The sequence below is a fragment of the Melanostigma gelatinosum genome (assembly GCF_949748355.1).
Source record: "Melanostigma gelatinosum genome assembly, chromosome: 11".
NCBI classification, from domain to species: Eukaryota; Metazoa; Chordata; class Actinopteri; order Perciformes; family Zoarcidae; genus Melanostigma; species Melanostigma gelatinosum.
Genome location: NC_136644.1, coordinates 6,509,467 through 6,523,471, shown reverse-complemented (window position 1 = coordinate 6,523,471; position 14,005 = coordinate 6,509,467). Strand labels below are relative to the sequence as shown.

Below are 14,005 nucleotides of genomic sequence, written 5' to 3'. Positions count from 1 at the left end.
TATTTCCTGTTGGGATGAGATAACGACATTCTAATCAGTGGAGAAACTGTACTTTTAGGCTTTAGCAGTTCTTCTATGGATGAAGTTTTTTTCTATTTGATTCAAAACAGACTGATGATCAGACAGACAAACTTGTAATTGTCTACATGCGTTATGTAGAGCATTAAAATGGAGAGGTAGTCAATGCATCTAATATTTTCTTAGTTTCAGAACTATATCTGTACACATTTTATACTGTGATTTATTTATGTTTTAAGAAGCAGACATTGTATGTGCTGATACATATAGTTCGTAATATGTGATGATGCACAGTTGTTTATTTCCCTCACACTCACTGCAAGCTGTAATATAATGAATTTATTTTTGTATGTTTGATCATATTGAAACAATAAATATCACAAACTTCTTTTATTTACACTGTGATTCTGGTCTTCTTTGGCGTGTTTTCATATGTTATATTAGGAAACATGCAATATACAACTATGTCAGAGGATAATGGTTTATTTATTTATTACCCATAGATTCTGAACAAAGCATGAAAAAACAACTAAAGCATAACTTATTAGAATTTGAACTGTAATCAAGTGTTGACTCTTCCACCAATGTTTAATAGTTTTAACTTTAACATTTTGAAAGTTAAAACTTTAAGCCATATTACGTTAGCACGCTACACGCGACTTCAGTAGTTCTACACAGTTTCGTATAGCTAGCAGCTTCTGCTAACTCCAATTATGGCTAAACAGCTCAATTTGAAGTGCTTTTTTTTTTTAAATAGGACTCGCAGCAGGATGGTTGTGAGACGTTTGGTGGCTCTGGGAATGAAATAAGCGGCTAACGTACATCCTCATCGTCATGATGCTAACGTCAGCAGTCTTGCTAACGTTACTCACATGCACTGCCACCGGCGTCCAAAGAGCCAGATGACGGACCTGCCGCTCAAAACTCAAAACTGTTAACATTCCCAGCTACTGTCACAGAGGCCGCGCTCACTCAGCAGCAATTTGTATGGGAAGTTCAAGTGGACTCGATATAAAGTACGAGACTCAGCGTTTTGCAAAGCATTTGTCCCCAAAATGCACACCTCGTTAGCTTTTCTAAGAAATGTCTACAAAAATTGGAAACGTGTCAGAGAGGCGGACTACGAAGACAACCAACCTGTTCAAATCAAAGCTAAAGTTTCTCTGAAGAAGTTCTGAATTGAAGCATAATGGTAACGAGGGTTATGTGCAGTGTTGGATTTATTATCGTGTTATTGTCTCTTGATAAGCCTGTTGCATTTTGGTGTCAAATTGTAAGCAGATGTATATCAATGAATTAATTGTATTTGGCTATCATCAGGCTTTATATTATTTCGATATATTGAGAGATATTGTCTCAGATTTAGTTCAGCACAAAAGTGCTGTCTTTTCCTGGTTTTAAAGGCATGCATCACAGTAAAATGTTGTAATTTTCTGAACATACCTGGCTGCTTTAGCTGTTCTGTTATTTTCCTCGACCCACTTGGTGACTATATCCCCATGAAGGATGACTGTTTGTCAAAAATCTCAATGTTTGCATGTTTCCTAAAAGCACCAACGGTCAACCCCACAATATTGTTGCAATATTGATGTTGAGGTATTTGGTAAACAAAGATTGTGATTTTCTTCATATCGCCAAGCCCTCGCTCGGCTATCATAATCCAATGCACTGAGCTTACCAGGGCTGGATGGATGTTGACATGCTAAAATGTTGCATGCTAAAATTCCCTTCGTCCGCCTGTTTATCCCAATATATTTTATATACATACACTTAGGACTTACGCAGAATGCTGATGTTACTTTGTGTCTGCTGCATGGGTCTATAAGCCACTGTTTATAGCACATATCAACTTTATAAGGTGGCAATATGTCAGTGTTGTGTTTACAGCTTGTGTCCGCTGCCCCACGTGGCTAAAACAAGAGGTGGAAGAAAAAGGAGGCATGTGATTTTATGGCACCCATAGAAACATGCCTCACAGTATCCATCAGTGTTTCATATATATTCTCCCAGTCACAAACAGGCAGCTCATATTATGTCCACGAAATCCCTCAACAGCCTGTGTGTTGTCATAAATAATGTCAATGAGCTGCTATTCAATTACATGGGGGGGGGGGGGGGGGGGGGAAGGTGAGTGTGTTCCATATGGTCTGGCCTTCTGGTCAGAGCTGTTTTAATTTGCTTCATGTTATGTAGGTAAATTACATTTCAACAGGTTTATTGCTGCTTATACATTACAGGGCATTTTACATCAGACAGGGTCGATTACAGTTAATGCGTCAGTATGTGTGTGTGTGTGTGTGTGTGTGTGTGTGTGTGTGTGTGTGTGTGTGTGTGTGTGTGTGTGTGTGTGTGTGTGTGTGTGTGTGTGTGTGTGTGTGTTTAGTGGGGTAGTTAGGGAAGTTTAATGTGTGCTCACTGCTGGCAGCAGGTTCTCCCGTCACATGCTGTGAGATAACTATACCTGATGACCCTCCTCAGTGGCGTCATAATCTGGAGAAGTTGTCTCCATTACTGTCATCGTAAAACGGTTGGAACGGCAGTTAAATGCAACATGTGACTGTGCTTCATGTCGGTTTTCTCTGGGTTAGGCAGTTTTAATGTCCGTCTGTGGACACTCTTGTAAAGGTGAACTTGAGCATTAAGTGAAGTCGAGATACGCCGTGAGTCACACTTGTGGCACTTCAAACCTATATGAGTATATTCTGAATGCCCCTCTCAGGTTTCATGTTACAGATGTATTAAGTGCTTTCATGGTAACCAATAGGACACATTCTCTTACAAATAGAGGCGCTAACTAGAACCATGCAGGTTTCTTTGGCTTTTCCTCACAGGAAAACGCTGTTTGGTTCCACCTGAAACCCTTTCAGAGGGTTCTACTCCCAACGTAAAAACCGTCATACGACCATATTCGAAAGGTTCCACCCAGAACCTCCAGAGAACCCATGGTTCCATCCAGAAAACCTCTTCCATCCTGAACCTTTCCACCTTCGAAGAGTGCTAACAAGACCCCAGCCAGGCTTTTACTGGATATTCCAAGGGTTTAAATACTATAGATGTCGAACACTCACACGATTTTGTAGACGATTCGATAAGTTGATTTAATCAACAGATTTGTAGAACTGAGTTTCTCCACAAAGAAACACACAAAAGCACCATTTCAAATCGTGCGGGTAGCAGAGATGTGCTCACAAGTTTCTTCGTAAAAAGTCATTCAACATGAAAAGGCATGAAAAATATCTATTAAAGAAACCTTCTATTAAAGGATTCTTACTCGACTATTTTTCAGCCAAACGGCTACTCTTCTATATTCCAGGGGTTTAATCTAGAACCCTAAAAGCCGGGGCTGATGTGGTGCTGCATAATCCACAACAATCGTGGTTCAGAATCACAGTTTTGGGGTTTACGTGGGCTGGATTGTGGGTGTTCGCGTTTAACACCCATGCTTTCAACAATCCTTGAAGAATCCTCTGTCTTCCACAAAGGATTCTTTGGATGAAAAGGGGTCTAAGTCTGACGGTACGATTCATCATCGTCTGGGCGGCCCCGACATTGACCTGTGTTGAGAAGTTGTCGTTAGCTCTATCGAGTCTATCACTGAGGCTTTGCAATGTTAAATAAAGGGAGACAGCATTACAATACAGTGTTTTATGTTAAAAAAAACAATCCTGTAAGTATGCGTGAGAAACGAGGAGGTGCATTCTTCTTTAAATGCCTTCCATAGTTCATCGAGAACTGTCTGTCTGTCATAGTGAGAGAGCAGTGTGATTGGCAGGAGAGATAACACTTAGTAAACTGTGCCCTCTTGTGGAAAACATTTATTCTGCAGCTAGAAGAAGTGATTTTAGGATGTATTCAGATTAAAGTCATTTACATTTCCCATTCTTGCATCTGTGAACCATGATGTCAAGTGGTGGATGATGGGAAACGGATGTGGAAAAGTGCCTGTTAACACCAAGGTCTCTATGAGACAGTCAAACACCCTTTGTGTTCCTACATTGTCAGCCAGTCGGCCCTTAGCAGCCGGTGTGTGTGATCAGGTCACGGGTGACGGAGCACATCGAAGTCTAATGGTGTAATGATGGGACGTCAAGGGAGGGGCTGAGGAGATGCTTGTGGGAATAAATGGACAGGAGACGGCTTGTTTACACGGAGAACATAAACCCATTATTGCTTTACAACCAAAGATAACGGGAACACCTTGTTGACTCAGCAGTCTTCCTGAAGCTGTGGCCATGGGACTCTAAATAGTTTGAGTTTCGTGAAAGTTTATCCTCTACATCAAGTTAGCTGTCAGTGGTTGAAAAGGAGCCACTCGTCTGGAAGTTGGGGATCTATAATGTTCCCTTGGTGCATGTTTTGAGCATATTCTACTTATTAATGACTTCAAATCATCTGTTGTGTGCAGGATGAACAGTCTAAATCTGCTCATTGGTTGTGGCGTTACAGTTTTTCTCGATTGCTAAGACACATTTCTTGAAACGGTCACCCATTCTCTCAAAACTGTAAACACAAAACCTCATCTTCAAGCACTATTTACAAAACCTCTGAATCCTCTTGCAAAATGAAACTTTTTCCTCAAAACAGTTTTACCTGTGCTCAAAATCAAACACTGCTCTCAAATCATAAACAAAGTGATCAAAATAATATACACTATCAAGCAGTCAGTAAACAATACACCAATCAATAGAAAACACATTGTTCAAAACATATAGTTCTCAGGGAGAAGTCGATTTTTAATCTCAAAACAAATTTCACATGAACGAAAACATGTTCCATTACAGTCGCTCAAAATTGATCAGAAATTACTACCATGTTTGCTCTTTGCAATTTCTTTTGTTCTTCCTCCTCCTTGTACCCCTATTTGTACAGTACTGTACCCTGCAGCTCACAAACGTGTCCTTTGTCTCTGTGATACTGTAATTCTTGTTATTTGTTGATATGAACCTGCAACCAGTCAACATCTATTGAGCAGTCAGTACTGTTACTGTAACAAATAGAAAGCACGATGTTCAAGGCCATACAATTTGTTTATTGTACATTATACAGCCTCCAATGCACTGTAGGCCTACTACAGTATACAATACTACAGTGAAAGGGACAAAAATCAAAGGAGTCAACATATCATCAATGTGCTTCTTCTAGTCTTTGGGCTGGGTCAGGCCAGAGCACTTCGTCGACATCACCTTCAACCACCTGTTTGCTCTCTAAACTGGCTAATATTGGTTGTGTCACATCATTTGATATAAGTGAAATCCATTTTGAGTGATTGTGTTTAATCAATGACATGTGTTCTCTATTTGTATTTGATTGTTGCCACTTGTGTTTACCAGTATGGATGACATGTGCATTAGAGTGCAGAATGTGTTTTGTGACTGAGAATGTGTTTCGAGTTTTGCTGAAAAGTCTAAGTGAGATCTGCAAATTGTGTTTTACCATGTGAAATAGTTTAAGGTATTGATAACAGACTGCACAATTAGCTAAATGAGTTCAGGCAACTGAGAACTTTGTTCAGCCAATGGGTTTTAGTGTTTTAGCAATTGAGAAAAACTGTAAAAGGGTAAACATACTGACTCATTTTCCAGTGGCAGCTTTCTCCACCACCATCATTAAAACATCAAAAGTGGAAATATCTTTTGGAAGAATTGCTCTCATGCTTCCTGTAGCGCAGAGACTAGACTTTTAAAAGCTGGAACTGGATAAAAGTGAATCATGAATAAATAAATCCACAGCGAAATATAAACTACATCCATGGAATCAGGTTAGTTTGAACCCTGAGGACCAAACGCCCTCTTCAGATGTTTTTTCTTTTTTTTTTTTATGACGGCACTCACCTTGAAACTGAAATCCTCTCAGTCTGTCGACCATCCACGACCTGGAGTTTTAAGCTTGGTGTGATGTCTGGTCTGGTGTGGGAATTGCGACACCTTTAAAACACAGGTGAGAACTGCCAGCTACTTATATAAAAGACTCCCTCCACCACACTGACAAAAGCACTGACAGCAAGGTTACCGTTTGGAACCTTGGACCGTACCACCAGACAAAGAAACGTTTTTTCTGTAACTTTTTTAGTTGTTGCATCAACTCTGTTTTGAGAATCGTCCCTATTTGCGTCAAAGAATGGCTCGCCCCATCAGCTTTGTTTTTTTATCAAGTTGGACAGCTGTAGCTTTTACATTCCCTCACAATACTTTTGACAACATTATTAAAGGGTCAAGAGTGGAATTAGAATCATCTGGCAGCGGACCGGATGAACCAGTCCGGGGAACAGTGAAGGTTGTGCAGCTGGACCCTCGTGCCCTGGCCCAGTCGGGCTTCTTCAGAGGACTCACCCCCAGAAGAGCATCCTCCCTCCGCTCCAGATTGTCCTTCCCTGCTTTCTTGTCTCACGGGCGTCCAGGTCCGGCCCTGGCCCCCAAGGCCCAAGTGAGTCCGCTACGTCTCCTGCACCCTAAAAGCCCCACTGAGATGGAACTGAAGAAGAAGCAAGGCCTGCAGATGTGGCAGAGGGCCGTAAATAAAGGAGACAAGATGAGCGTGTCCTTGCCAATCAACCTGAAGGACACTAAACAGGCGTGCACTGCGGTACCTTTCACTCAGGTAAGAGGGTTTTATTTCTCATCTCTGTTAAATAGATGCCTGTGCAACACGTGGCCAATAGCATTCAAATGAGCATTCTGTATAGTCAATTAGAAGAAAGCAAATGCAAAGTGTTTATTTTTCAGTGGCAATAATCTGTCTGCTCACTCATAAAGTTGATTATGGCGCTGGCGGAGGATTAGCCGTGATGGTGATGAGTTACATAAACACACAGTGTTGATTTTTACACCCTCAGAGGTAAATTAACTCTGACAATATTGCCTAATGTCGCCCCTCTCTGTCCCCCCCCCTCCCAGCTGGTGACAGCGGACGGATGCGACACAGTAACAGTGCACAACAAGCTGTGTTTCGGCCAGTGCAGCTCCCTGTTCGTCCCGTCCGAGGGGGAGTTTCCCGGGACGGGGGCCCTCCGCCACCGGGCCCCTTGCTCCCGCTGCGCCCCGTCCAAAACCCACACCGTGGCTGTGCCCCTGCGCTGCCGAGCCACGGTCCAGGAGAAGCGGGTGATGGTGGTGGAGGAGTGCAAGTGCGAGACGGGCCGAGAGGAAAAGAGTGCCGAGGCTGCGGCGTCCGCACACTCGTAACCGCGTTACAGTTTGAAACAGGGAGTAGAGGGGCGGGGGAAGATTTCCATGTGGACTGACACCGTTCATCTCAAATCTCAGCCAAGATATGGACATTGTTTTTCAGAGTTTACGTGATAATTATTGAGACACCTGTAATAAGTATTTATACCTGTATGTTTATTTGTGTAAGAGTCTGAATGTGTTATTCAGAGTAAGATATTCTGGCGGGTTATTCCACCACTGATCGCTGACAAAATGACCTATATTTTGGTCATGCAATTTTCTGTTGCAATTTACAGCGCCGTCCACACTGGACTTGTGCTGCTGTTCAAAAAGGTGTGATCTTGTAATATTGTCATTAAAATGTCCTCATTTGTCCACATTCCCTTTGCCTCGGCGTCGCTAATTAGTTTCCTGACAACACCGGTTGGTTTTTACAAGTGCAATTTAGTTTGCATGCAAAGCTCAAGTAAAAACATGAAGTGCATTTGTTGTTGTTTTTTCCCACCCACTCTCGCATTCAAGCGCTCGAGTGTCGGCTCCTATATTTTATTAAAAAGCCGCGTTCCACCGACTTTTAGCACGTAGCACTTACATCTGAAAGCACCAAACTAGAGAGCAAATGAGCTATTGAGCGCGGGTACTCAGCAGTAAGCAAACATAATTGTTTCAGCATGGACCCCTGAATTATGTATAGGAACCACCTATTCTCATGCCCAATCTCTTTTCAGTGTAGCTGTGGGAATTCAAACATCATTCACCACAGATGCACTTGAGCGAGTGGGTCTGTGTGATTATGTGCGTATGTGCTCTTTTTCTTCAGTTAGGACCCATAAAACCTATTCTTCATTTATACCCTGGCACCTGGGCCTGGTAAAGTGAACTCATCCCACACATCCCTACATACATTCCCAGAGGAGCATAAAGAAGGGGGCTCTTTACGACGTCTTGGCATGCTGTCAAAACGACTGTTTAGATGGCTATTTGCATTCACGAGGGCTTTCTGAAAAAGTGAAAGCGTTCATTTCACTAGGGGGGTGCATTGAGTCCCTTGGATACCATTAGCATGTGATTAACATCTCTGGTTGATGGCTATATTTTTCAAGATTGATGGGACAAATATTTGCCCAGGTCTTAACTATGAGGAATTAGGGGCCACTTAATCAGGCAATGTTTTTGGGGTATTTTTCTTCAGAATATGTTGACAGATCAAATTCTGCTTTTGCAACTTGCATTCCTCATAGTGAGGAAGGTCGCTTGTATGATGCCCGAATCTGAGTAGTTTAAGACGATACCAAAGTCATCCATCTCTGTCTTTTTACAATGGTGCACTTTCTATCTGTAATAATCCACTGCGCTGTTGTGTGTGTGAGATGATGCTGCTGAAGAGAGAGTCATAATCTCACTGTCTGTTCTTTCCAAACTCCACACACTCTTTTTCCAATCTTTTGTCTTTAAAAAATATATATAAAGGGCATAGTGTTTGGGGGGGGGGGAGATTGGAAGGGGGGGGGGGGGTTGTTGATTGAACAAACAAGGTGAACAAGAGAGTGCACCACTTAGCAAGACAGATGTCAGCCCCCTTTGCATTGTGGGATCCGGCGAAGCACTCCTGCGTCATTAAGGATGGCCTGGTTCCCATGGCGAGGGGAAAGGAAGGAGCGAAAGAAGGAGGGCCCGCTGCCAAGTTCAGCGCCTCGGGGATCAGATCAGCGTCACGGGGTGCTAAGTGGCCTAGTTAGCGCTTTAAAACGCACAATGAGCTGCCTGCTCTTTCTCTCTGTGTGCAGGCCTTTTAACTGTCAGACATGGAAATGGTTGGGAGCTGTGCGCGGTGGAGGGGGGGGGGCAGACGATATCTGTTCAATCAAGGTGTATCAAGGGGAAGCTGAATTATAGATGGGAGGATTTGAGGCCTTTGCACGTTTCTTCTTAGAAGTTTAACTTTGAAAAATGTTTTTGTCGGCCGGCAGATACAGTTAATTATTCGTTGAGCGTTCTGGTAATTGGCTTGAATATTCCCAGGTTGATCTGTTTCGACGCTGTACACCTCTTGTTTCCTTCTGTATCTAAAGCCGGGGCCACGCAGACCAAACAGTGCTAACTAGCTGGCTGAACAGTGCTGGAAAAGGGAGGCTCCACCAGATTTTCCCCGTGCCGCTTGGGGCTCCGCTGGAGCTAAACCGCCACAGTAGATTGGAACGGGCCTGGACTGCAGATCAGGCTCCCGGATCTGGCGTCGGCAAGTGAGAGCGAAACGGGGGTCCATCGAAATTGGGGATGGCGAAAAGGGGCCCGCCAGGAGAAATGTGCACGACATGTTCAGTCACAGACCAGACAGACTCTTCTCACCTAAATCCCAGCAGTGCGGCTTTTAGTGCTGCAGGTGTCGGCCTCTAGGTGTGAGGGTGTCTACCTCCCCGCTGATACGCCTGTACGCGCTCACTCCGTGGTGTTAGTCCGGACCAGCTGGTCAGAGTTGGCTCTGCAGGAGATGTTGGCCCCGGGCTAAGCCTGCCAGCCTACTGCCATTCTGCCTGGCTGCCAGCCCGCCTGCCAGGCTGTCTGTTGGGTGCAGAGGAGGACAGAGAAAGGTGTAGCCTGCGGCTCTGGACAGCAGTTTGTCATTGGATACAATCCTACAGTGGTTTTAGTGTCTGGTACCACTGTCTCAAAAGTCAGATTCCCATATGAATACTGAAGATTGTGCTGAGTCATTCCTCCTGTTCATACAGGCCTTCAAGAGTTCCCTTGAGTGATGGGAGACAAAATCCACAGTCCTCGTTTGGTACAAATATATATTCTAAAGTTCATCTGAAGGTGAAATGAGGCTTCAGCTCAGTCTGACTTCGAAAAATCTCTGCTCTTTTTTGTTTCGAATTCTGTCTGAAAACTTGGTTGAAGGACAATCAGGTCTGTCATCACAGAGCTGAGAGACGATGACTGCATTGGTGCCGAGAGTCTGGTTGGAGATTTCTCATATTGACGAACCGTCTTGTTGACGGCATTGGCATTGCTGATAGTCTGCTCCCCAGTGGGAATTTAGTATTGTTCTTCCGTTGTTTTGTTTCGAGGTGCTTGTTTATTTGGTTTTGCTTCTTTTTTTTCTTCTTCTTCCATTGCTGTTTTATTGTGTCTGATCGTTTCTGAAGTTTAAGGTTTTGATACAGCTGATCTTTCACCTTTGTAACCTGTGGATTTGTTGGGATGTGGTTGGATTTTCAATGAAAGCATGTTCGACAGGAATGAGTTCTGCATGCAAAAGGGGCTTCAATGTACATTGAATTGCGTGTGAGCATAGTTTTAGAAAAATAAATTGCTAATACTTGTGTCTTAAGATCGTCTTTTACGATGGGATTCTTTTTTACCTTTCCATGCTTTCTGAAAATATCGAATTTCTTTGATTTTCTGTTTCTCTGCTAGTTGAGGAAGTGGGAGGCAAATATTCGACCCACTGACCCCCTCGCCTGCAGAATCACATTTGTGCGTTTGCGTGCCTGATTGTCTCTTGACTGTGCTTCCTCAGTGCGGCAGTGGCCAGCGGCGAGCTGTCCGTCAACGCTCTGCTGGAGTGCGATGATGATGGCAATGTCGTTGTGGCAGGTGCGGCCCTGCGTGCCGTGCAGGTGATGTCTCTCATGCTCACTTAGCTAATGACTCCAATTAAAGTAATTAAGAGCTGGCACGGTGAAACCTGCTCACCCGCCTGCTGCCAACCCATCCATTCCCCTTCACCAGAACACACGAGTGCCCGCCGCCTCGTACCACTACGTGCCCATCGTCATCGTCTCGTCGTTTCTGTCGTGGGCACCTCGCCCTCTCCTTTTTGCCGTCCTGCACACCTCTGCTCTCGCCAAGGCCTTCTAAATGAAACATGAAGCCTAAAATCGGCTAAGCGCTCCACTCCAGAAGCACTTAAGAGACCCTCAGCTCAACTTATTTGTCGCAGGGACGGCTACAGAAGGGGGAGAGCGGAGGCCGGGTCCTGCAGGGGGAAAAGAGGGGCGTTTTGAGAGGGAGAGGGGATGCGAGCCAGGTCCTAACGAGGGGAGAGATAATTGTTTTGTTTTGTTAGGGGCCCTTCTTCTGCGTGGAGGGAGTTGAAATGACACGCCACACATGTTTTTTTGGATGGAGTGGGCAAAGGGGGGGGGGGGGATGCATGCTTGATGCAAGAGCGGTGAAAGTGTTGAGGAGGGGGTCTGCAGCACAGGCACGGCGGCCATGCTTATACGTAGCACTCCAAAAAGCTGCAACCACATTGGAATCTGCTCAGCGTTCTTCTTTTTGTGTTAACGCTGACAGATTCACGAGCTCCCACGAAACTTTCATTTTGATCATGCACTTTGTTGTCTCCCACTCGCAGAACCTCGAGAAGATTTCAATGTCAAAATACGCATTCATCACGGAGAAGTTCAGCATCACAGTCCAACAAATTCCACCAGTGGAAAGATCGCAGCGGGCCAAGCTGGAGACACAACTTTGGCTACAGGGCCTGGTCAGATTTATCAAAATTGATGAAACGGCAAACATATGAATCTCTGGTGTCTTGGTGTTCTTTCAACACTTGGATTCGCAGGCCGATGGTCGACGTGCCTGGATTCTGTAGTTGGCCTGGCGGTGCGAACACTTTTCCAGCATCTCATCCCATTTTATGTGAGGGGGAAAAAAGACTGATGTGAATCCTGGGTTTACCTCCCTCTGTTCCCCTCTGCTCCCTCATGTGTCCACCCACTGCAGCCCGCTTCCTTTTACATTTCAACATTTGATCAGACGCTCATGTAAAAAGTGTGGTTGTTATAAAACACAAAACGTGTGTAAAACGAGCCATGAAACCTCTTTGAAGTACACGCTGCGTTTAATTTCCCGTCCCTCGCGTATAGTGACACAGCGGGAACGCATCGCTGGTGACATTCGAGGAAGCCGACGCCTCGTGAAAAACCAACCATCATCAAAACTACAGCTGAGCACACTTTGGTAATCTGGCGACTACCGGCGTCAAGCAAATTATCCTGGTGGACTGTCTCTATGAGCCAGGCCTGGCGAATCACCTCCAGAAGCCTGTCACCACTTCCATGAAGATAAATGGTATCATTACACAGTCTCCCATCATGCATTAGCTGATCTGGACTCCGCTTTCTGCTCAGAAGTGGGAATGGCCGCGGATTGCGCTCAATTACTCAGATGACGTTGACAGAATGTTCCGGTAAACTCATTTTGCTACGGGATGCTGCGGCGGACATTTAAAAAGAGACGACGAACAAAACAGTTTGTTAATTTCTTCATCTTAAATGATGGTCATGAAGTCCGTTGTGTCTGCTAATTAGGATCAATACCAATACAGGCACGGTTTTAACCCAACACATTCTGCCAGTGTCATAGATATCTGTCCACAAACATCCTCGCAGTGGGCACAGGAGGAAGAGGAGCATGCCATGGCAGTGTGTGTGTGAGAGAGAGGGAAAGAAGAAGAGTGATTGAGAGAGGGACAGGCAGACACATAGGGTGGGGGTAGGGAGGGGCAGTGCGCCCAGTGTTCAAGAGAGATAGGCCAAGTGAGAAAGCGAGCGAGTATGTGTGCGTGTTTGGGTTCGTGTGGAGGGGTACAGAGGAGGGGTGCAGGTGGCGCGGAGCTGGCGCAGGCCTGGCCCACTGTCCCCTGGCAGTGCCAGGCTCCATCTGTCATCAGCAGGAACATCTGCAGCCCAAGGTGCCCTTGTCACCCAGCGTTAGAGTAACGAGTTTGGCGTTTCCATTAGTCCGGGGCCCGGCCCGCTCTCGCCAAAACCGTGGCATTTTGGGTGTGAGCTCGTGTGCGTCGTTGCCTGCGCGTTGAGTGTGCGTCTCGATATCAGGCGGGGAGAACGAGCCGAGCCGAGCTGGATTTGTTGTGTGTGTTTGTATGGGGGGGGGAGAGCGCCAAGCCAAAACAACATGGCAGTGCAGAGCGTTGACCCAGCTGGGCTGAGCCGGCATGTCGAGTCATGTCCCTTCCCGATGTGAGCGTGCCCAGTGCGCTCGCACCGCTGCCAGACCCAATCTCTGGTCCCCTTCTCCTCTCCTCGCCCCCCCCCCCTCTCTCTCTCTCTCTCTCTCTCTCTCTCGCTATCGCTCTCTCTCTGTCTCTCACTCACTCACTCAATTATCCCTCTCTCATCTTCCTGTCTCCCATCTGTCTGCCTCGCTGTTATCTGCCCTCTCTCCCTTACCTCTCCGTGCCCCTTGTAGTTTCCCCCCCCCCCCCCCCCAGTACGCGGACTCCTCTCACACCCTGAGTCTCTGCTAACATCCTGCCTCTGAGCGCTGCTCACATTTTTATCTTCCTTGTCCCTAAAAAACAGATGGTACTTCTTTCCTGGCTCCCTCTTTTCATCCCTCTCTCTGAGCCCCCCCCCCCCCCACCTCCCTCCCTCTTGTCCTGTGTTTCTTTCCATCCAGCCGGCGTATCACTGATCCTAACTGGCAGTCCACCTGTTTATTCTGTCTGTAATTTAAAAACCTGAATCATTTCTTCTCTCTCAAGGGCAATAACATGATTTTATTACTACTCATCGTAGTTATTCCTTTTCGACATGACATTGTGTTCAGACTAAACGAGGCTTACACAGTTATCAGCTCCACTTGCAGCAAGATGGCTGCTGGTTGTGTTCGCACCACATGGTGGCTCCAACGAGCAGCAATCTGTCTTAACATTAATGATCCGAGCTTTGGCTGCAATTGTGTCAATTACCCCACAGAATGCTAATCGGACAAACATGAGCACATCAGAATGAGATAAGATTTATTATCCCCCGTGTTCGGTGTTACATGTAGGCGCGCATCAT

At 45.4% G+C, this 14,005-nt stretch overlaps 1 protein-coding gene across 1 annotated transcript; it reads left to right on the top strand.

Moving 5' to 3' along the window:
• Window positions 1-5,766: 5,766 nt before the first annotated feature.
• Window positions 5,767-11,048, top strand: dand5 (DAN domain family, member 5; the record flags this gene model as incomplete). The annotated part of the gene is made up of 6 exons (XM_079278604.1): window positions 5,767-5,776; window positions 6,227-6,615; window positions 6,912-7,195; window positions 9,641-9,775; window positions 10,708-10,807; window positions 10,920-11,048. 6 exons carry the CDS (start codon window positions 5,767-5,769, stop codon window positions 11,046-11,048), a joined length of 1,047 nt encoding a protein of 348 aa, XP_079134730.1.
• Between the last annotated feature and the right edge of the window lie 2,957 nt (window positions 11,049-14,005).